The 21,751-nt window shown below is 43.1% G+C and overlaps 1 protein-coding gene across 4 annotated transcripts in view; it reads right to left on the reverse strand.

The window, feature by feature from the left end:
- Positions 1-941: 941 nt before the first annotated feature.
- The window catches only part of LOC139407423 (choline/ethanolamine transporter flvcr2b-like), a 57,007-nt gene continuing 36,197 nt past the window's right edge, over positions 942-21,751 (reverse strand). The window contains exons 7-11 of one of the 4 annotated variants that reach the window (XR_011634100.1): positions 15,389-15,494; positions 10,383-10,494; positions 8,037-8,092; positions 4,192-4,345; positions 942-3,405 (exon numbers count right to left, since the gene is read on the reverse strand). Coding sequence is in view for 2 of the 4 variants with exons in the window: in XM_071151190.1 (XP_071007291.1) it covers positions 4,253-4,357; positions 8,037-8,092; positions 10,383-10,494; positions 15,389-15,494 (379 nt within the window). In the remaining 2 variants the exon portion in view is untranslated. Of the gene's footprint in view, positions 3,406-4,054; positions 4,358-8,036; positions 8,093-10,382; positions 10,495-15,388; positions 15,495-21,751 lie in introns of those variants that run through there. The other 3 variants (XR_011634099.1, XM_071151191.1, XM_071151190.1) reach the window with 3 other exon arrangements.

A 21,751-nucleotide genomic window follows, 5' to 3' on the forward strand; every position in this document is an offset into this window, starting at 1 on the left:
ACCACAGAGCTCCTCTACCCTACCACAGAGCTCCTCTCCCTGAGTATATTCTCTCACGGTCTCCCCCTAACCTGGGGATAACTGCCTAACTGCTCATTTGATGTAACCAGCTGACATGGCTTTGTTCTTAAATACAAGGCACCTGCATCTAACAGCGCTAGTTGATGGGGGAAAAAAAAAAAACACACACACACCCTGTGCTTTTACTGTCTCCCATAGACATAAACAGGCCCCTGACCGGTCAATGTCATGACTAGAGATGGGGCTGGATCAGGGAGGGAGGGGCCTGGATCAGGGAGGGAGGGGAGTGGGATGGATCCGGATCCGGGAGGGGAGTGGGATGGATCCGGGAGGGAGGGGCTGGATCCGGGAGGGAGGGGCTGGATCAGGGAGGTGCTTGATCATGGAGGGAGGGGGCTGGATCAGGGAGGTGCTTGATCATGGAGGGAGGGGTGTGGGATGGGGCTGGATCAGGGAGGGAGGGGTGTGGGATGGGGCTGGATCAGGTAGGGAGGGGGGTGGATCAGGGAGGGAGGGGGGTGGATGAGGGGTGTGGGAGATGGGGCGTGTGTGAATCAGTCCTGAGGCAGCTGGACTCAACCAAAATACACCACTGCACAGAAAGACAAAATCAGATGTGTTCTTAGCAACACCCGAATCCAAACCTACTGCATGTCTACCGTCACGGTACTGCGGAGGAAGATGTCTAGCAACCCTCCTTGCCTTACCTAATATAGAATGTTAGTGATGCGATTTCACCATCATCAGTCCCCGGAGATTTTATTTTTTACTATTAGATCACAGAATTACAATGTCGCCACCTAGTGTTCATGAGGTACATATGCGGTCCGTAAACGGCCTGTCTGGCAGCAGGCATGTTACTCCTGCAGGGTGTGATGATAAAGACGTATCTTACAGATTCAACATTGAAGGCTCTCAAATACTTTAGGAAACCAATCGTTATGACAAAATAAAGGGTCAGACATGTCACATCTACTCAACAGGTAAATAAATACTGCATGTTACTCAACAACTGTTATACACAACTATAAATCAGTTATTTGTGTTACTTTTATAGTAACAGATTTGTTTAAAAAAATAAAACTCAACACTACCATTCATTAACTTAACAATAATGCACCTTAGAAAAATAATTATTTTATTATGTCGAGATATATATAAATTTATATTTTTACAAGCAATCAGCATTTGTAAAAACATTTCTCCAAGGAGAGATTCACTTTTTTTTAAATTAAAGACTAAGAACAGCAAAAACAAAAAGCTCAATGGATACATCTTGAAAAGTGTTTGTCTTTAGGATAGTTTTAGTAATACTTCAATGCAACAGAAACCTTGAAAAGAGAAAAATATGTACTTTGTCGCTAAAAAACACATAGGTACCAGTCAGAAGGTTGGAAACACCTACTCATTGAAGGGGTTCTCTTTATTTTTGCTATGGTCTACATTGTAGAATAATAGAAGACATCAAAACTAAGAAATAACACATATGGAATCATGTAGTAACCAAAAAAAAATTAAAAAATTGTTAAAATCTAAATATATTTTAAATCTGAGATTCTTCAAAGTAGCCACCCTTTGCCTTGATGACAGCTTTGCACACTCTTGGCATTCTCTCAACCAGCTTTGAGGTAGTCACCTGGAATGCATTTCAATTAACAGGTGTGAATTTTTTAAAGTTAATGTGGAATTTCTTTCCTTCTTAATGCATTTGAACCAATCAGTTATATTATGACAAGGAAAGGAGATAGCCCTATTTGGTAAAAGACCAAATCCATATTATGTCAAGAACAGCTCAAATAAGTAAAGAGAAACGGCAGTCCATTCCTTTGAAGGCAAGTCAATACGGAATTATTTTATAATGTTGACAGTTTCAAGTGCAGTTGGAAAAACCATCAAGCACTATGATAAACTGGCTCTCATGAGGACCGCCACAGGAAAGGGAGACCCAGAGTTACCTCTGCTGCAAAGGATAAATGTTCATTAGAGTTACTAGCCTCAGAAATTGCAGCCCAAATAAATGCTTTAGAGTTTAAGAGACATCTCACCATCAACTGTTCAGAGGACACTGCAGCAATTCGACCATGAAGGCCTGATTCATGCAAAGAAACCACAACTAAAGGACACCAATAAGACGAGGAGACTTGCTTGGGCCAAGAAACACGAGCAACGGCCATTAGACCGGTGGAAAACTGTCCTTTGGTCTGATTTTTGGTTCCAACCGCCGTGTCTTTGTGAGACGCAGAGTAGGTGAACGGATGATCTCCACATGTGTATTTCCCACTGTGAAGCATGGAGGAGGAGGTGTTATGGCGTGACGGTGCTTTGCTGGTGACACTGTCAGTGATATATTTAAAATTAAAAAGGCACACTTAAATCAGCATGGCTGCCACAGCATTCTGCAGCGATACATCATTCCATCTGGTCTGCACTTTGTGGGACTATCATTTGTTTTTCAACAGGACAATGATCCAAAACAAACCCCCAGCCTGTGTAAGCGCTATTTGAGAGTGATGGAGTGCTGCATCAGATGGCCTGGCCTCCACAAATCACCCGACAGCAATCCAATTGAGGTGGTTTGGATGAGTCGGACTGCAGAGTGAAGGAATTGCTGTAAACAAGTGCTCAGCATATGTGGGAACTACTTCAAGACGGTTGAAAAAGCATTCCTCATGAAGCTGGTTGAGAGAATGCCAAGAGTGTGCAAAGCAGTCATCAAGGCAAAGCGTGGCTGCTTTGAAGAATCTCAAATATATTTAGATTTGTTGAACACTTCTTTGGTCACTACATGATTCCATAAGTGTTATTTCTTAGTTTTGATGTCTTCACTATTATTCTACAATGTAGAAAATAGTAAAAATAAAGAAAACCCTGTTGAATGTCCAAACGTTTGACTGGCACTGCATTTCAACTCTGACATTATGACCAAAAATCCAAATGTAATCCATTTTAAATGCAGGCTGTAACGCAACAAAATGTGGACAAAGGGGTCTGAATACTTTAAGCCAAGCCACTGTGTGTGTGTGTGTGTGTGTGTACATACATACATACACACATTTCTCTATAAATAATAAAGAAATGGTATTTGTACAGTTAGGCTGTGTGGAAGACTTAGGCTGCGTTTCCACAGGCAGCCCAATTGATTTGTTTTTTCCTCACTAATTGGTCTTTTGACCAATCATGTCAGATCTTTTTCAGAGCTGATCTGATTGGTCAAAAGACCAATTAGTGAAAAAAAGATGGACTGCCTGTATTAAATGGAAGTGGTCATAAACTGGTGATTTACTGTGTGTGTGTGTGTGTGCAGCAGATCATCCGTCTCTAGAACCTGGTTTCGTCGAGGACTGCGGGGGCAGAGATGTTCCCATCCTCTGGGTCTGACGGGACCTGTCAATCAAAAACAAATCCACCAATCACAGTCCAACTAAAGACTATTCTGATTAAGGTTGCAAAATTCTAATAACTTTCCCAGAATCCCCAGGTTTTCCAGAGATCTCAGCTGGAGGATTCTCTGCTTATTCCCTTCTGATTCCTAGGCATCTTTACAACCAGGATTTCTGGAAATCTGGGAATTTGGAGAAGTTAACAGAATTTTAAAAAATCCTGATGCAAAACAGTATTAGTCTGAAATACAAGCAGACCAACTGTTTGAGTATCCATAGCAACACAACAGATAACTAAAAGAACAAAAAACATAACGCTATATAAATACACACATATACAGGTACTAGGCACAACACAAGGTTAAAGGGTTAAAAGATTATCCCATACATCTTATTCAACATACTGTAGGTGAAAATAACTCGTGTCTAATCATGTAATCTGGAGCGTGGAGAGGTTTAGAAGGAAGTGAAAATGGAACAGCGGGATTGAGATGAGGGGTTGAGGGTTACGTTTTTAATTTCCCCCAAAAAAACTTCCTAGCACTTAGATCATCAAAAGTCCATTTTTAGCCAATGGGAGAGAAAAAAAATGAAATTTTTTTTTTTTTTTGCACTACAAAGCTTCCAGGAAGTTCCTGGTTAAAAGCGAAAGGTGTACAGGAGAGTGAATCCTAACTTAAAACTTGGTCATGCACTGATGTCGAATGGGAAAAGCGGAAAGTTAGGATTCACTCCTAAGAGAAGAATGACAGGGAAGCGTGTGGTGATTATTGGTTGGCTGTGCCCCTACCTTGGCCCGTCTGATGTTCGAGCTAAGAGTGTAGGGGTTATAGGGTATATGGGGTTAGTGATCAAGCCTGAAGAGAAGCAGAAGAGCAGTCTGGCTTGTTGATTAGAGCCGTGGCCCCGTAGTCCTGCTGCTGACCAGAGAGCTCTCCATCCGCCTGGAACAGAGTCTGTTTTTTTTAATTCACATCAGGGGTTAATGGAAGTACTATCATGTTATCATCGTTGTCGGGAAGAAAACTTTGCCCCCCCCAAAAAATGTTACTTCTCAGGGGGAAAAAAACAAAACAATAATGACAATAACAAGCATCCATGTACGACGTTACTTGACACTTGTGTCATAACACGTTAACGACACGATCATAATCATGACATAACAGCTGACATAACCCCTGTCATAACAGCTGACATAACCCTGTCATAACCCCTGTCATAATCATGACATAACAGCTGACATAACAGCTGACATAATCATGACATAACAGCTGACATAACCCTGTCATAACCCCTGTCATAATCATGACATAACAGCTGACATAACAGCTGACATAATCATGACATAACAGCTGACATAACCCCTGACATAACCCCTGTCATAACCCCTGTCAGGACCCCTGTCATAATCATGACATAACAGCTGACATAACAGCTGACATAATCATGACATAACAGCTGACATAACCCCTGTCATAACCCCTGTCAGGACCCATATATTTATAGTTGTTCTGACATATATTGTGTTATTTTAAGGCTGCTTACATATTTGGTATTTTATTAGGATCCTCATTAGCTGTTGCAAAAGCAACAGGGGTTCCAACACGACACATTATAATACAGAATGACATTGTTGATTTAAATCAAATCATTTGTTTCCTGCCAAGAAGTTTCCTTTTGTTTGAAAGTTTGTTTCTTATATACACACACGTTGTTGTTGTTGTTGTTGTAATGAATACTTTAGTCATGTTTTTGTTTATCATATTTGAAATACAACTGTAGAAAACACACTGAAGCATTATGACCATCTTGTGTCACTTTATTTGGACTAAATAAATAACCTTTATTTAACTAGGCAAGGCAGTTAAGAACAAATTCTTATTTTCAATGACGGCCTAGTGGGTTGTCAGCTCGGGGATTTGAACTTGCAACCTTTTGGTTACTAGTCCAACGCTCTAACCACTAGGCTACCCTGCCGCCCCTTGACACTGTCAAGAAGCATTATAACGATATAAGCCAGATTGGCCTATCACGTACATGTCCTTATATCAGTCATGAGTCAAAGAGAATGTCTTGTCCTGCTCCTGCATTCATCCCAGACATCAGCAACAGAACATTGGGATAGATGCATGTCTGACATCAATGTGTGCTCAATAATGAGCATTTAATATGGTCAATTTCAGAAAATGTTATGTAACATAAACATGCTGTTGAAGAGTAGACTATGGTGTAATGGAAGGTTCTGCCTTGTGTGGAAGGTTCTGCCTTGTGTGGAAGGTTCTGTGTGGAAGGTTTTGTGGGGAAGGTTTTGTGGGGAAGGTTTTGTGGGTTTTGTCATAACCAGCCATAAAATAAAGCAATATACATTCTGAAAGCATTCAGGCCCCTTCTCTTTTTTTACATTTTGTTACAGCCTTATTCTAAAATTGATAAGTTCACCTTCCAACAGGACAACAATGCCAAGCACACAGCTAAGACAAAGCAGGAGTGGCTTCGGGACAAGTCTCTGAATGTCCTTGAGTGGCCCAGCCAGAGCCCGAACTTGAACCCAATCAACATCTCTGGAGAGACCTGAAAATAGCTGTGCAGCGACGCTCCTCATCCAACCTGACAGATCTTGAGAGGATCTGCAGAGAAGAAAATGGGAGAAACTCCCCAAATACAGGTGTGCCAAGCTTGTAGCATCACACCCAAGAAAACTCAAGGCTGTCATCGCTGCTGTAAATGTGATATTTCCGTTTTTGTAAAGAAAATTCTGCAAACCTGTTATTGCTTTGTCATTATGGGTAAATTGATTTAAAAAAATAACTATTTCATCAATTTTAGAATAACGATTTAAAGTAACAAAATGTGGAAAAAGTCAAGGGGTCTGAATACTTTTGGAATGAACTGTGTCACAATAGGTTTAAATATATGTCATGACAGTGTTACGACATGTTACAACAGTTAGGTCAGCTGTTATAACCGTGTTATATTTTGTCAAGTGTTACCAAAACAAACATACATTAACAAAACTTCAGAAGTTATTTTCAATTGAGGGGAGTTACTGCTCTCAATAAATGGAACATGGAGTTACTAAGTTGTCTGAGAGCGACCTGATCTGATCAGGTTGTCCTATTGAGGTCAAAACATCTATCAAAGTGGTCAAATTGGACGACTTCTGACTTACTGGAAAAAACGTGCCCGATAGAGATAGTAAGGGGTTATTAACAGACACACAGAGAGAGAGAGAGAACATTAGACAGACAGACACACAGAGAGAGAGAGAGAACATTAGACAGACAGACACAGAGAGAGAGAGAGAGAGAACATTAGACAGACAGACACAGAGAGAGAGAGAGAACATTAGACAGACAGACACACACAGAGAGAGAGAGAACATTAGACAGACAGACACAGAGAGAGAGAGAGAGAGAGAGAACATTAGACAGACAGACACACAGAGAGAGAGAGAGAGAGAGAGACACATTAGACAGACACACACAGAGAGAGAACATTAGACAGACAGACACACACAGAGAGAGAACATTAGACAGACAGACACACACAGAGAGAACATTAGACAGACAGACACACACAGAGAGAACATTAGACAGACAGACACACACAGAGAGAACATTAGACAGACAGACACACACACAGAGAGAACATTAGACAGACAGACACACACACAGAGAGAACATTAGACAGACAGACACACACACAGAGAGAACATTAGACAGACAGACACACACACAGAGAGAACATTAGACAGACAGACACACACACAGAGAGAACATTAGACAGACAGACACACACACAGAGAGAACATTAGACAGACAGACACACAGAGAGAACATTAGACAGACAGACACACAGAGAGAACATTAGACAGACAGACACACAGAGAGAACATTAGACAGACAGACAGACAGACAGACAGAGAACATTAGACAGACAGACACACAGAGAGAACATTAGACAGACAGACACACAGAGAGAACATTAGACAGACAGACACACAGAGAGAACATTAGACAGACAGACACACAGAGAGAACATTAGACAGACAGACACAGAGAGAACATTAGACAGACAGACACAGAGAGAACATTAGACAGACACACACACAGAGAGAACATTAAACAGACACACACACAGAGAGAACATTAGACAGACAGACACACAGAGAGAACATTAGACAGACAGACACACAGAGAGAACATTAGACAGACAGACACACAGAGAGAACATTAGACAGACACACACACAGAGAGAACATTAGACAGACACACACACAGAGAGAACATTAAACAGACACACACACACAGAGAGAACATTAGACAGACACACAGAGAGAACATTAGACAGACAGACACACAGAGAGAACATTAGACAGACAGACACACAGAGAGAACATTAGACAGACAGACACACAGAGAGAACATTAGACAGACAGACACACAGAGAGAACATTAGACAGACACACAGAACATTAGACAGACAGACATGCAACTCAGCATGAGACAAGTAATTCTAGGAGCAACAGCAAAATACTGTAAGGTGACTTTCGGAGCAGACTGCACCAGACATGCATAGCTACACAGAAACGCATTTAACACACACTTCCCCCCTCAGCCAGCCCCCCACACTTACAGCTGCCTTGGCTAACTGGTTGGCCTTCTGTCTCTGCAGGTCTGACTTGATGAAGCCTGGAGAGAGAAAGACATTTCTTAAAAAGCGGACATGCATGTTTAGGGTTTACGTAAGACTAGTGAGGTGTGTGCCAGCCATGTTGATGCCTGCAACACATGACCTTTCAGCAGATCCCTCTATACAATTCCATGATCAGGTTTTTTACGGTTCAGGTCAGTGGTGTCCAATTAAGACCCAGACAACCAGGTGAGTGTGGGAGTTCCTAACTAAATCAATTAAGACCTAGACAACCAGGTGAGTGTGGGAGTTCCTAACTAAATCAACTAAGACCCAGACAACCAGGTGAGTGTGGGAGTTCCTAACTAAATCAATTAAGACCTAGACAACCAGGTGAGGGTGGGAGTTCCTAACCAATCTGTGGAGTGAAAACCCAGACTCCGCTCTCGAGGAGAGGAGTTTGATAAGTGGATCAGGTAAATACATCATTTGTTTCACTGTGTTGCTTGTCAAATAGCATGAAAGAATATTCCCTATAGCAAAGACAGTAAGGTACAGCTTCCACTAGAGGGCACTCAATACAAAAAAAAATTACACCATACGACGATGCGCACAATACATAAATCCTTCAATAAAAAAGCTGGAAGGACTAATTCATAACAGAGATTTATAACTTTGTTAATATTACAACATGACCTAGTTCATTATCTATACTATGGCTCAGATTGTAAATAATTGGTGGTCATGAGTTGCCGATGTTTAATTTAACTATAGTTTACCATAAATACTGCCCATGCAGTAACGCTCTGTTGCTGACCCTTAACCCTTCCCAGTCATACAATAAATCATTAACATAAATTAACTTGGGACTTTAGCCCTGGCCAACAACAACCAGTATGTACTTTCAAGAGGAGTTTAGGGCTCATTGATTTATTACTTCAATTGATTTATAGTTCTCCCCTAAATACTGCCCCTCTGGACTGATCTTTAACCCTTCACATCGTTAACATAATAATCTAGCGCAGTGTTTCTCAAACTGGGTCCTGGGGCCCCCACTGGGGACACGTTTTGGTTTTTTGCTACTTTAGACCAGAGCCCTATGGCACCCTATTCCCTACATAGTGCACTACTATAGACCAGAGCCCTATTCCCTATGTAGTGCACTACTTTAGACCAGAGCCCTATGGCACCCTATTCCCTACATAGTGCACTACTATAGACCAGAGCCCTATTCCCTATGTAGTGCACTACTTTAGACCAGAGCCCTATGGCACCCTATTCCCTACATAGTGCACTACTATAGACCAGAGCCCTATTCCCTATGTAGTGCTCTACTTTAGACCAGAGCCCTATGGCACCCTATTCCCTACATAGTGCACTACTATAGACCAGAGCCCTATTCCCTATGTAGTGCACTACTTTAGACCAGAGCCCTATGGCACCCTATTCCCTATGTAGTGCACTACTTTAGACCAGAGCCCTATTCCCTATGTAGTGCACTACTATAGACTAGAGCCCTATTCCCTATGTAGTGCACTACTATAGACCAGAGCCCTATTCCCTACGTAGTGCACTACTATAGACCAGAGCCCTATTCCCTATGTAGTGCACTACTTTAGACCAGAGCCCTATTCCCTACATAGTGCACTACTATAGACCAGAGCCCTATTCCCTATGTAGTGCACTACTTTAGACCAGAGCCCTATGGCACCCTATTCCCTACATAGTGCACTACTATAGACCAGAGCCCTATTCCCTATGTAGTGCACTACTTTAGACCAGAGCCCTATGGCACCCTATTCCCTACATAGTGCACTACTATAGACCAGAGCCCTATTCCCTATGTAGTGCACTACTTTAGACCAGAGCCCTATGGCACCCTATTCCCTATGTAGTGCACTACTTTAGACCAGAGCCCTATTCCCTATTTAGAGCACTACTTTAGACCAGAGCCCTATTCCCTACATAGTGCACTACTTTAGACCAGAGCCCTATTCCCTATGTAGTGCACTACTTTAGACCAGAGCCCTATTCCCTATGTAGTGCACTACTTTAGACCAGAGCCATATTCCCTATGTAGTGCACTACTATAGATCAGAGCCCTATGGCACCCTATTCCCTATGTAGTGCACTACTTTAGACCAGAGCCCTATTCCCTATTTAGTGCACTACTATAGACCAGAGCCCTATGGCACCCTATTCCCTATGTAGTGCACTACTTTAGACCAGAGCCCTATTGCACCCTATTCCCTACATAGTGCACTACTTTAGACCAGAGCCCTATGGCACCCTATTCCCTATGTAGTGCACTACTTTAGACCACCACCATCATCAGAAAAAGGTCTTTACCTGTGAGGACCGATCCAATGAAGAGGAAGACGCAGAGGAAGATGTTTCCTGCCAGCGTCCCGTAGTTATCTATGATCTTCCCCTGGCAGATAGTGAACATGATACCAAACACCTGTGCGTGTATATATAGAGAGAGAGCGAGACAGAAAGTGAATTATCAATTATCTTTCCTTGACAGATAGTGAAAATGATACCAAACACCTGTCGGGGGAAGTGGCCCTCTACACCAGTAGATCCCAAACTGTGGAGCGCACCAAATGTAACACTGCCCTACTTAAAACTGTTTAACAGTGTTGGGTATAGGCTATTTCCCTGACATCTGGAACCAGGGACTAATAATACCAATTTTACATTAAAAATGTAATTTAAAAAAATACAAATTTGACCCAAACAATTATCGTGGCATGTGTCAACAGCAACCTGGGGGGAAATATTCAGCACCATCATGAACAGCAGATCACTGCACGTTCTGAGTGAACACAACATCCTGAGAAAAAGTCCAATTGTATACCAAATTATCAAAACATATTTACTTCTTACACACCATAATTGATAAACACGTAAAAAAAAAATATATATTCTCATTCTTTGTAGACTTCCAAAAAGGTTATGATTAAATTTGACATGAACTCTTTTTACTGAAATTAAATTTAAAAAGTGGAATGGGAGGAAAAACATATAATCAAATCAATGTACACTAATAATAAATGCAGTCAACATGATGAACATAAGATTTATTTTCCCAAGGGTGAGGAGTAAAACAGCGGGAACAAATTCAGCTCAAGTCTATTTAATATAAATGAAATGGCAAGAAAACACTTGAGCAATCAACAGCGCCCGATCTCACTCTTAACGACACACCCGCTTCCTGTAGTCAGATGACCTGGTGCTGCTGTCCCACACAAAAGACGGTTACAACAACCATTAGATCATCTGCTAATAGTTCTGTCAGACCTGGACCCGGACGGTCAAATCTCAACGAGACAAACATTCTGACGTTCCAGAACAAGGTCCAGATATCAGGGAAACTGATATAGAACACACGTACGCATAACGGGACAAAACCTGCGGCGCCACCGGGAGCGTCAACCTAGCGGCGCCACCGGGAGCGTCAACCTAGCGGCGCCACCGGGAGCGTCAACCTAGCGGCGCCACCGGGAGCGTCAACCTAGCGGCGCCACCGGGAGCGTCAACCTAGCGGCGCCACCGGGAGCGTCAACCTTGCGGCGCCACCGGGAGCGTCAACCTTGCGGCGCCACCGGGAGCGTCAACCTTGCGGCGCCACCGGGAGCGTCAACCTTGCGGCGCCACCGGGAGCGTCAACCTTGCGGCGCCACCGGGAGCGTCAACCTTGCGGCGCCACCGGGAGCGTCAACCTTGCGGCGCCACCGGGAACGTCAACCTGCGGCGCCACCGGGAACGTCAACCTGCGGCGCCACCGGGAACGTCAACCTGCGGCGCCACAGGGAGTGTCAATCTAGCCGTGAATGAACTGAAAGACAAAGCAAGCAGGGCTTTCTATGCCATTAAACAAAATGTATTAAACTAGATGCACAAATTAGGATCTGGCTCATAATATTCTAAATCAATAATAGCACCAATAGCACTATACGGCAGTGAAGTGTGGGGTCCGCTATACGGCAGTGAAGTGTGGGGTCCGCTATACGGCAGTGAAGTGTGGGGTCCGCTATACGGCAGTGAAGTGTGGGGTCCGCTATACGGCAGTGAAGTGTGGGGTCCGCTATACGGCAGTGAAGTGTGGGGTCCGCTATACGGCAGTGAAGTGTGGGGTCATCTATACGGCAGTGAAGTGTGGGGTCATCTATACGCAGTGAAGTGTGTGGTCCGATATACGGCAGTGAAGTGTGGGGTCCACTATATGGCAAATGTGGGGTCCACTATATGGCAAATGTGGGGTCCACTATATGGCAAATGTGGGGTCCACTATATGGCAAATGTGGGGTCCACTATATGGCAAGTGTGGGGTCCACTATATGGCAAGTGTGGGGTCCACTATATGGCAAGTGTGGGGTCCACTATATGGCAAGTGTGGGGTCCACTATACGGCAGTGAAATGTGGGGTCCACTTACGAAGCAAGAATGACAAACGGGACAAACACCCAAATGAAACCCTGCAAGAGCTTCCTCGGAGGACAGAAAAAAAATCCAAACAAACGTATGCAGAGTAGAATGACAATTCCCTTAATATCCAAAAAAAGAGCCACCAAATTGTATAATCTTTAAACTACTGACCCCCACTCCTACCATTGAAAGTCCTCAAATGTCAAGAGGTGACCATAGAGAAGAGTCATCTGGTTCTGAGGCTTAGTTCACTAACCGCTACCAATCCAACAAAGCCACAGGACAGCACTCAAATATCACCTATTGGAAAGACACCACAAAAAAAAAATGAAGTAACATTCAATGCTATTAGTCTCTAAACAGACAGTACATGGTGGCAGACTATCTGACCACTGTGACTGATAGAAAACAGAGAAACAATGACAAAATGTACAGACTCATTGAGCACAACCTGGCCATAGAAACCGTCCGTCACAGACAGCCTGGCCATAGAAACCGTCCGTCACAGACAGCCTGGCCATAGAAACCGTCCGTCACAGACAGCCTGGCCATAGAAACCATCCGTTACAGACAGATCTAACAACCCAGAGAGGACAACCTGGCCATAGAAACCATCACAGAAAGATCTAACAACCCAGAGAGGACAACCTGGCCATAGAAACCGTCACAGAAAGATCTAACAACACAGAGGACAGCCTGGCCATAGAAACCATCCGTTACAGACAGATCTAACAACCCAGAGAGGACAACCTGGCCATAGAAACCATCCGTTACAGACAGATCTAACCCTCAGAGAGGTCCTGACAGAGATGTACTTTCTCCTACAATGACAGAACTATGCAGACTTACAGGCAATTTTCTTTGCTAAAATGTTCAACTACAAAAATGTTGAAACTAAAAACAGACTAGGAAAAAATATGTATTTGGAGAAAAACACCTTTGTGCAAAATATGTAGCTTCCTGCCACACCCGTAGGGACAGCCAGTGGAACAACCAACCAGACCAATGCTACCCGTGTCCATTTCATCATTGTCCTCATTCATGTCTTACTGTAGGGTTAAATTGTTACTACTCACTTAGTATTATTTTTCTTACTATTAGCATCCATCCGTCATCATTGATTTGATACATGTCTATATGTAAACGCTTTGGCAATGTGGTAACACTATCCATGCCAATAAAGCCTTTCGAATTTGAATTGAAAGGAGGTACAGAGAGCGAGAGAGAGCGCGCACGAGACAGAGAGCGAGAGCGAGCGCGCACGAGACAGAGAGCGAGACAGAGAGCGAGACAGAGAGCGAGACAGAGAGCGAGACAGAGAGCGAGAAAGCGACAGAGCGAGAGAAAGCGACAGAGCGAGGGACCGAAAGCGATATGTTTCGGAATTCAGAGCTGCAGGAAAGATCGTGATTAAATTTGTTTAATAATATAATATTTGTCTAATATTGAGTTAATACAAACTCAATAGGAACTACCCGAACCAAGCTCGCCATCTTTATTTGGGGGATTCGTGTGTATCGTTTTGTATTGTTTGGTATTACTGCACTGTTGGAGCCAAAAGGAAACATACGCATTTCCCTGCACCTCTGATAGCATCTGCAAAATATGTTTAAGTGACCGATAAAATGCGATGTCAAAGTGCTTTATAGGCAGATGCATATCAGATCCAGGGGATGAGCTCTATTACTGACAGACTAATTCAGATTCAATAGCAGCCTCGGAGGCTGATGTCAGGATGCTGCCTTGTATGACGTTTCATATAGAAAGGCTCCTTGCAGACAGCCTATAAAAAAGGCCTCACTTTTACATATCAGCCTCTGAGGCAGTTATTGAATCTGATCAAGCCTGTCAGGAATGGAGTTCACCCAACTCTGTAAATATCATCCATAAAACTTGAAGTGTCCCTTACACAGTTATACACAAGCTAACAACCAGCATAGATAACAAGATGACCCAGCTAGCTAGCTTGTCCATGTAAAGTGACACGATATGGTCATAATGCTTCATGACGGTGTCATAGCGTCACACACACACACACAGGGGCAAAAAAACGTATTTAGTCAGCCACCAATTGTGCAAGTTCTCCCACTTAAAAAGATGAGATGCGATGAGACACAATGAGAAGAAAAAAAAAAATCAGCATCATGCATTGGGAATGTCTTTCAGCAGCAGGGACTGGGAGACTATTCAGGATTGAGGAAAAGAGGAACAGAGCAAAATACAGAGATATCCTTGATGAAAACCTTCTCCTGAGCGCTCAGGACCTCAGACTGGGGCGAAGGGTCACCTTCCAACAGGACCACGACCCTAAGCACACAGCCAAGACAACGCAAAAGTGGCTTCGGGACAAGTCTCAACGTCCTTGAGCAGCCCAGCCAGAGCCCGGGACTTGAACCTGATCAAACATCTCTGGAGAGACCTGAAAATAGCTGTGCAGCGACGCTCCTGATCCAACCTGACAGAGCTTGAGAGGATCTGCAGAGAAGAATGGGAGAAACTCCCCAAATACAGGTGTGCCAAGCTTGTAGTGTCACACCCAAGAAGACTGGAGGCTGTAATCGCTGCCAAAAGGTGCTTCAACAACGTACTGAGTAAAGGGTGTGAATACGCTGGTATTTCAGTTTTTTTTTAATATAAATTAGCGAACATTTAAAAAAATGAAAACATGTGCTTTGTCATTATGGGGTATTGTTTGTAGATTGGTGAAGAAAAAAAGCAATTTAATCCATTTTAAAATAAGACTAAAGTAACAAAATAAGGAAAAAGTCGAGGTCTGAATATTTTCAGAATGCACTGTATTTCCATGGATACCAACCACTTTGATCTGCCCACTGACTGCAGCAGCAGCTGTGTGTGTGTGTGTGTGTGTGTGTGTGTGTGTGTGTGTGTGTGTGTGTGTGTGTGTGTGTGTGTGTGTGTGTCACCTGTGCAGAGCAGTTGAGCAGGCCTGAAGAGGTTCCTTCACACTCGGGGTAGGTCAGCTCCACTCCAAACTCAAAGCCCAGGGGCAGGTAGCCTGTCATGAAGAACCTACACACACACACACCTTATAATAAAGCGCTATATAGACAGATGTAAATATTATAACACTTATTAGAGCTTTATGTACAGTACCAGTCAAAAGTTTGGACACACCTACTCATTCAAGGGTTTTTCTTAATTTGTACTATTTTCTACATTGTAGAATAATAGTGAAGACATCAAAACTATGAAATAACACATATGGAATCATGTAACCAAAGTGTTAAGCAAATCCAAATGTATTAAGTTTACTGGGTCTGATGTTCAAATGTATGCAGATGATAGTGATATATGTGGATGGAAAGAGCAAACAACAAGCTGCACAAGAACTCACTACTGTAATGGTCCAGGTTACAACGTGGCTCAGTGACTCACTACTGTAATGGTCCAGGTTACAAAGTGGCTCAGTGACTCACTACTGTAATGGTCCAGGTTACAACGTGGCTCAGTGACTCACTACTGTAATGGTCCAGGTTACAAAGTGGCTCAGTGACTCACTACTGTAATGGTCCAGGTTACATAGTGACTCACTACTGTAATGGTCCAGGTTACATAGTGACTCACTACTGTAATGGTCCAGGTTACAACGTGACTCACTACTGTAATGGTCCAGGTTACAACGTGACTCACTACTGTAATGGTCCAGGTTACATGGTGACTCACTACTGTAATGGTCCAGGTTACATGGTGACTCACTACTGTAATGGTCCAGGTTACATAGTGACTCACTACTGTAATGGTCCAGGTTACATAGTGACTCACTACTGTAATGGTCCAGGTTACATAGTGACTCACTACTGTAATGGTCCAGGTTACATAGTGACTCACTACTGTAATGGTCCAGGTTACATAGTGACTCACTACTGTAATGGTCCAGGTTACATAGTGACTCACTACTGTAATGGTCCAGGTTACATAGTGACTCACTACTGTAATGGTCCAGGTTACATAGTGACTCACTACTGTAATGGTCCAGGTTACATAGTGACTCACTACTGTAATGGTCCAGGTTACATAGTGACTCACTACTGTAATGGTCCAGGTTACATAGTGACTCACTACTGTAATGGTCCAGGTTACATAGTGACTCACTACTGTAATGGTCCAGGTTACATAGTGACTCACTACTGTAATGGTCCAGGTTACATAGTGACTCACTACTGTAATGGTCCAGGTTACATAGTGACTCACTACTGTAATGGTCCAGGTTACATAGTGACTCACTACTGTAATGGTCCAGGTTACATAGTGACTCACTACTGTAATGGTCCAGGTTACATAGTGACTCACTACTGTAATGGTCCAGGTTACATAGTGACTCACTACTGTAATGGTCCAGGTTACATGGTGACTCACTACTGTAATGGTCCAGGTTACATAGTGACTCACTACTGTAATGGTCCAGGTTACATAGTGACTCACTACTGTAATGGTCCAGGTTACATAGTGACTCACTACTGTAATGGTCCAGGTTACATAGTGACTCACTACTGTAATGGTCCAGGTTACATAGTGACTCACTACTGTAATGGTCCAGGTTACATAGTGACTCACTACTGTAATGGTCCAGGTTACATGGTGACTCACTACTGTAATGGTCCAGGTTACATAGTGACTCACTACTGTAATGGTCCAGGTTACAAAGTGACTCACTACTGTAATGGTCCAGGTTACATAGTGACTCACTACTGTAATGGTCCAGGTTACATAGTGACTCACTACTGTAATGGTCCAGGTTACATAGTGACTCACTACTGTAATGGTCCAGGTTACATGGTGACTCACTACTGTAATGGTCCAGGTTACATGGTGACTCACTACTGTAATGGTCCAGGTTACATAGTGACTCACTACTGTAATGGTCCAGGTTACATGGTGACTCACTACTGTAACGGTCCAGGTTACATGGTGACTCACTACTGTAATGGTCCAGGTTACATGGTGACTCACTACTGTAATGGTCCAGGTTACATAGTGACTCACTACTGTAATGGTCCAGGTTACATGGTGACTCACTACTGTAATGGTCCAGGTTACATAGTGACTCACTACTGTAATGGTCCAGGTTACATAGTGACTCACTACTGTAATGGTCCAGGTTACATAGTGACTCACTACTGTAATGGTCCAGGTTACATGGTGACTCACTACTGTAATGGTCCAGGTTACATAGTGACTCACTACTGTAATGGTCCAGGTTACATGGTGACTCACTACTGTAATGGTCCAGGTTACATGGTGACTCACTACTGTAATGGTCCAGGTTACATAGTGACTCACTACTGTAATGGTCCAGGTTACATAGTGACTCACTACTGTAATGGTCCAGGTTACAAAGTGGCTCAAGTGACTCGTGTTTGCATCTCAATGTGAAAAAAAAAACTGTTTGCATGTTCTTCACAAAGAGGGCAACAGATGCTATTGAGCCATATGTCTGTGTCAGGGGAGAAGCTCCAGGTGGTATCTGATTTTAAGTACCATGGCATTATAATTGATTACAACCTCTTTTAAAAAGCATGTGAAAAAGGTATTTCAGATAACCAAATTCAACCTAGCTAATTTCCGATTTATTCGAAATTGTTTGACTACAGAGGTAGCAAAACAGTACTTCAAATCTATGATATTCCCCCACTTAACATACTGCTTGACTAGTTGGGCCCAAGCTTGCTGTACAACATTAAAACCTATTCAGTCTGTCTACAAACAGGCTCTCAAAGTGCTTGATAGGAAGCCCAATAGCCATCATCACTGTTACATCCTCAGAAAGCATGAGCTCCTGAGTTGGGAAAATCTTGTGCAATACACAGACACATGTCTTGTATTCAAGATCCTAAATGGCCTGGCTCCCCCTCCACTCAGTATTTTTGTTAAACAGAGAACCCAAACATATGGCAGCAGATCCACAAGGTCTGCCATGAGAGGTGACTGTATAGTTCCCTTAAAGAGAAGCACCTTTAGTAAATCCGCTTTCTCTGTGAGAGCTTACCATGCCTGGAATACACTGCCATCAGACACGCATAACTGCACCACATATCACACTTTCACAAAATGCATGAAGACATGGCTAAAGGTCAATCAGATTTGTGATCATGGTCCCTAGCTGTGTATTGCCGCTTTCCATGTCTGTAGCTTGTGAGGTGTGGAAACACTTACTTTTATGAATTTTGTCTTGCTGCTTTTTGTTCTGTGTTACTCTGTCGGTGTCTTGTTTGTCCCATGTTGCTCTGTGTGTGCTCACTACTCAATGATTGTCTATATTGTAATTGTTTTTAATATCCTGCCCAGGGACTGCGGTTGAAAATTAGCCGGCTGGCTAAAACCGGCACTTACTGAAACGTTGATTAATGTGCACACTGTCCCTCTAAAAATGAAATAAACTCAAAATATATTTTATATATTTGAGATTCTTCAAAGTAGCCACCCTTGCCTTGATGACAGCTTTGCACACTCTTGGCATTCTCTCAACCAGATTCATCTGGAAGGCTTTTCCAACAGTCTTGAAGGAGTTCCCACATATGCTGAGCACTTGAGGCTGCTTTTCCTTCACGTCACCGTCCAACTCATCCCAAACTATCTGAATTGGGCTGAGGTAGGGTGGTGATTGTGGAGGGCAGGTCATCTGATGCAGCACTCAATCACTCTCCTTCTTGGTCAAATAGCCCTTACGAACCTGGATGTGTGTTTTGGGTCATCCTACTAAGCGCAAACCAGATGGGATGGCGTATCGCTGTAGAATGCTGTGGTAGCCATGCTGGTCAAGTGTCCCTTGAGTTCTAAATAAATCACAGACCGTGTCACCGGCAAAGCACCCCCACACCACCTCCTCCATGCTTCACAGTGGGAACCACACATGCCGAGACCATCCGGTCACCTACTCTGCATCCCACTAAGACACGGCAGTTGGAAGAAAATAAACAAATCTCCAATTTGTACTCCAGACCAAAAGGAAAGTTTCCCACCGGTCCATTGCTTGTGTTTCTTGGTCCAAGCAAGTCTCTTCTTACTGGTGTCCTTTAGTTGTGGTTTCTATGCAGAAATTCGACCATGAAGGCCCGATTCACGCAGTCTCCTCTGAACAGTTTCTGCTGATGCGTCTTACTTTTTTTATTTTTTGAATTTTTACCCCTTTTTCTCCCCAATTTCGTGGTATCCAATTGTAGCTACTATCTTGTCTCATTGCTACAACTCCCGTACGGTCTCGGGAGAGACGAAGGCTGAATGTCATGCGTCCTCCGATACACAACCCAACCAGCCGTACTGCTTCTTAACACAGCGCGCGTCCAACCCGGAAGCCAGCCGCACCAATGTGTCGGAGGCTACACCATGCACCTGGCAACCTTGGCTAGCGCGCACTGCGCCCGGCCCGCCACAGGAGTCGCTGGTGCACGATGAGACAAGGACATCCCTACCGACCAATCCCTCCCTAACCCGGACGACGCTAGGCCAATTGTGCGTCGCCCCACGGACCTCCCGGTCGCGGCCGGTTACGACAGAGCCTGGGCGCGAACCCAGGGACTCTGATGGCACAGCTGGCGCTGCAGTACAGCGTCCTTAACCACTGCACCACCCGGGAGGCCCGATGCGTCTGTTTACTTGAAGCATTTATTTGGGCTGCAATCCGAGGTGCAGTTAACTCCGGGTCTTCCTTTCCTGTGGCGGTCCTCATGAGAGCTAGTTTCATCATAGCGTTTGATGGTTTTTGCGACTGCTCTGAAAAGAAACTTTCAAAGTTCTTGAAATGTTGATGATTTTTTTAACTGCACTGCAAAGTTCATGACATTTTCCAGATTAAAGACATGAAAGTCAGTCAAAGTAACGGACTGTCATTTAATTTAGCTTATTTGAGCTGTTCTTGCTTTAATATGGACTTGGTCATTCACCAAATAGGGCTATCTTCTGTATACCAACCCTACCTTGTCACATCACAACTGATTGGCTCAAACACATTGAGAAGGAAAGAGATTACACAAATTAACTTTTGACAAGGCACAACTGTTAATTGAAATGCATTCCAGGTGACTACCTCATGAAGCTGGTTGAGAGAATACCAAGAGTGTGCAAAGCTGTCATCAAGGCAACGGGTGGCTACTTTAAAGAATCTCAAATATATTATGATTTGTTTAACACTATTGGTTACTACGTGATTCCATAGTTTTGATGTCTTTACTATTACTCTACAATGTAGAAAATAAAGACACGTTTGACTGATAATTTATGTATACACAGAGATCCTATTTTTTGGTATTTAGAATTATTTTTTTCCTGACCAAGATCTCAGATGTTTCAGTCCTGTTGCTAGGATGCTAATGTCCACTCTTGTGTTCTATTTCATTCAGTGGTTGTCACACAGATTCAACAAGGAGACACGTCACAAAAATGCAATAGAACAGGACATAATGACTGGGGAACACCTCAATCATTATCAGAATAGCCTGGGTTGACAGACAGCTTTAGGACTTAATACTTTCTACTCTGTCGCAAGTCACTGTACATTCATAGCTAAATAACATAATGACAAGTCTTGCCCCTCTCCTGCATAATTTATAGAACAGGGGTTGCATCTTAGGTGTTGAGAGGGAGAGAGCAAGAGAGGGGGGAGGCCAGAGAGCGAGAAAGAGAGGGGGGTTAAGAGATTTTATATTTATTCAGGGGAACCCATTGAGACCAGGGGTTAAAGGGAGCCCAGTGGTTAGAGCGTTGGGCCATGTCTTTCAGCTAGTTCGAATCCCCGAGCTGACAAGGTAAAAAATCTGTTGTTCTGCCCATGAACAAGGCAGTTAACCCACTGTTCCTAGGCCGTAGTTGTAAATAAGAATTTGTTCTTAACTGACTTGCCTAGTTAAAAAAAAAAAAAAAAACGTTTATTTTAATAATGGTACCCTGAGAACAATACAAATTCAAATTGATCAATAAAAAAAATGTAACTAAAAATGACAGAATCAACACTACAGCTTCAAACACCACAAATACAATTATTTGCATTCAATCCAAACAGTTGAAATTCTCATTAAAAATGAATTCACCATTAAAGTCCTAAACGCACCTGAGAGTCAAGGAGTTTTGTAGGCTATTCCAAAAATGTGTTGCACTAAAACTGAAGTTGGATTTACCTAGATGGGAAGACCCTCATGGAACCTCCAGAGTTAACCATCCCGGTGAACGGTTTTGGCGTCTCGTAAACAAAGAGTGAGTAATGAAGTGATCTACAGGACTTTAAGTGAGGACCAGACAACCTTTTGATACAAGATGCAGTGATGCGTATTGAA

The sequence above is a fragment of the Oncorhynchus clarkii genome, chromosome 4 (genome assembly GCF_045791955.1).
Source record: "Oncorhynchus clarkii lewisi isolate Uvic-CL-2024 chromosome 4, UVic_Ocla_1.0, whole genome shotgun sequence".
NCBI classification, from domain to species: domain Eukaryota; kingdom Metazoa; phylum Chordata; class Actinopteri; order Salmoniformes; family Salmonidae; genus Oncorhynchus; species Oncorhynchus clarkii.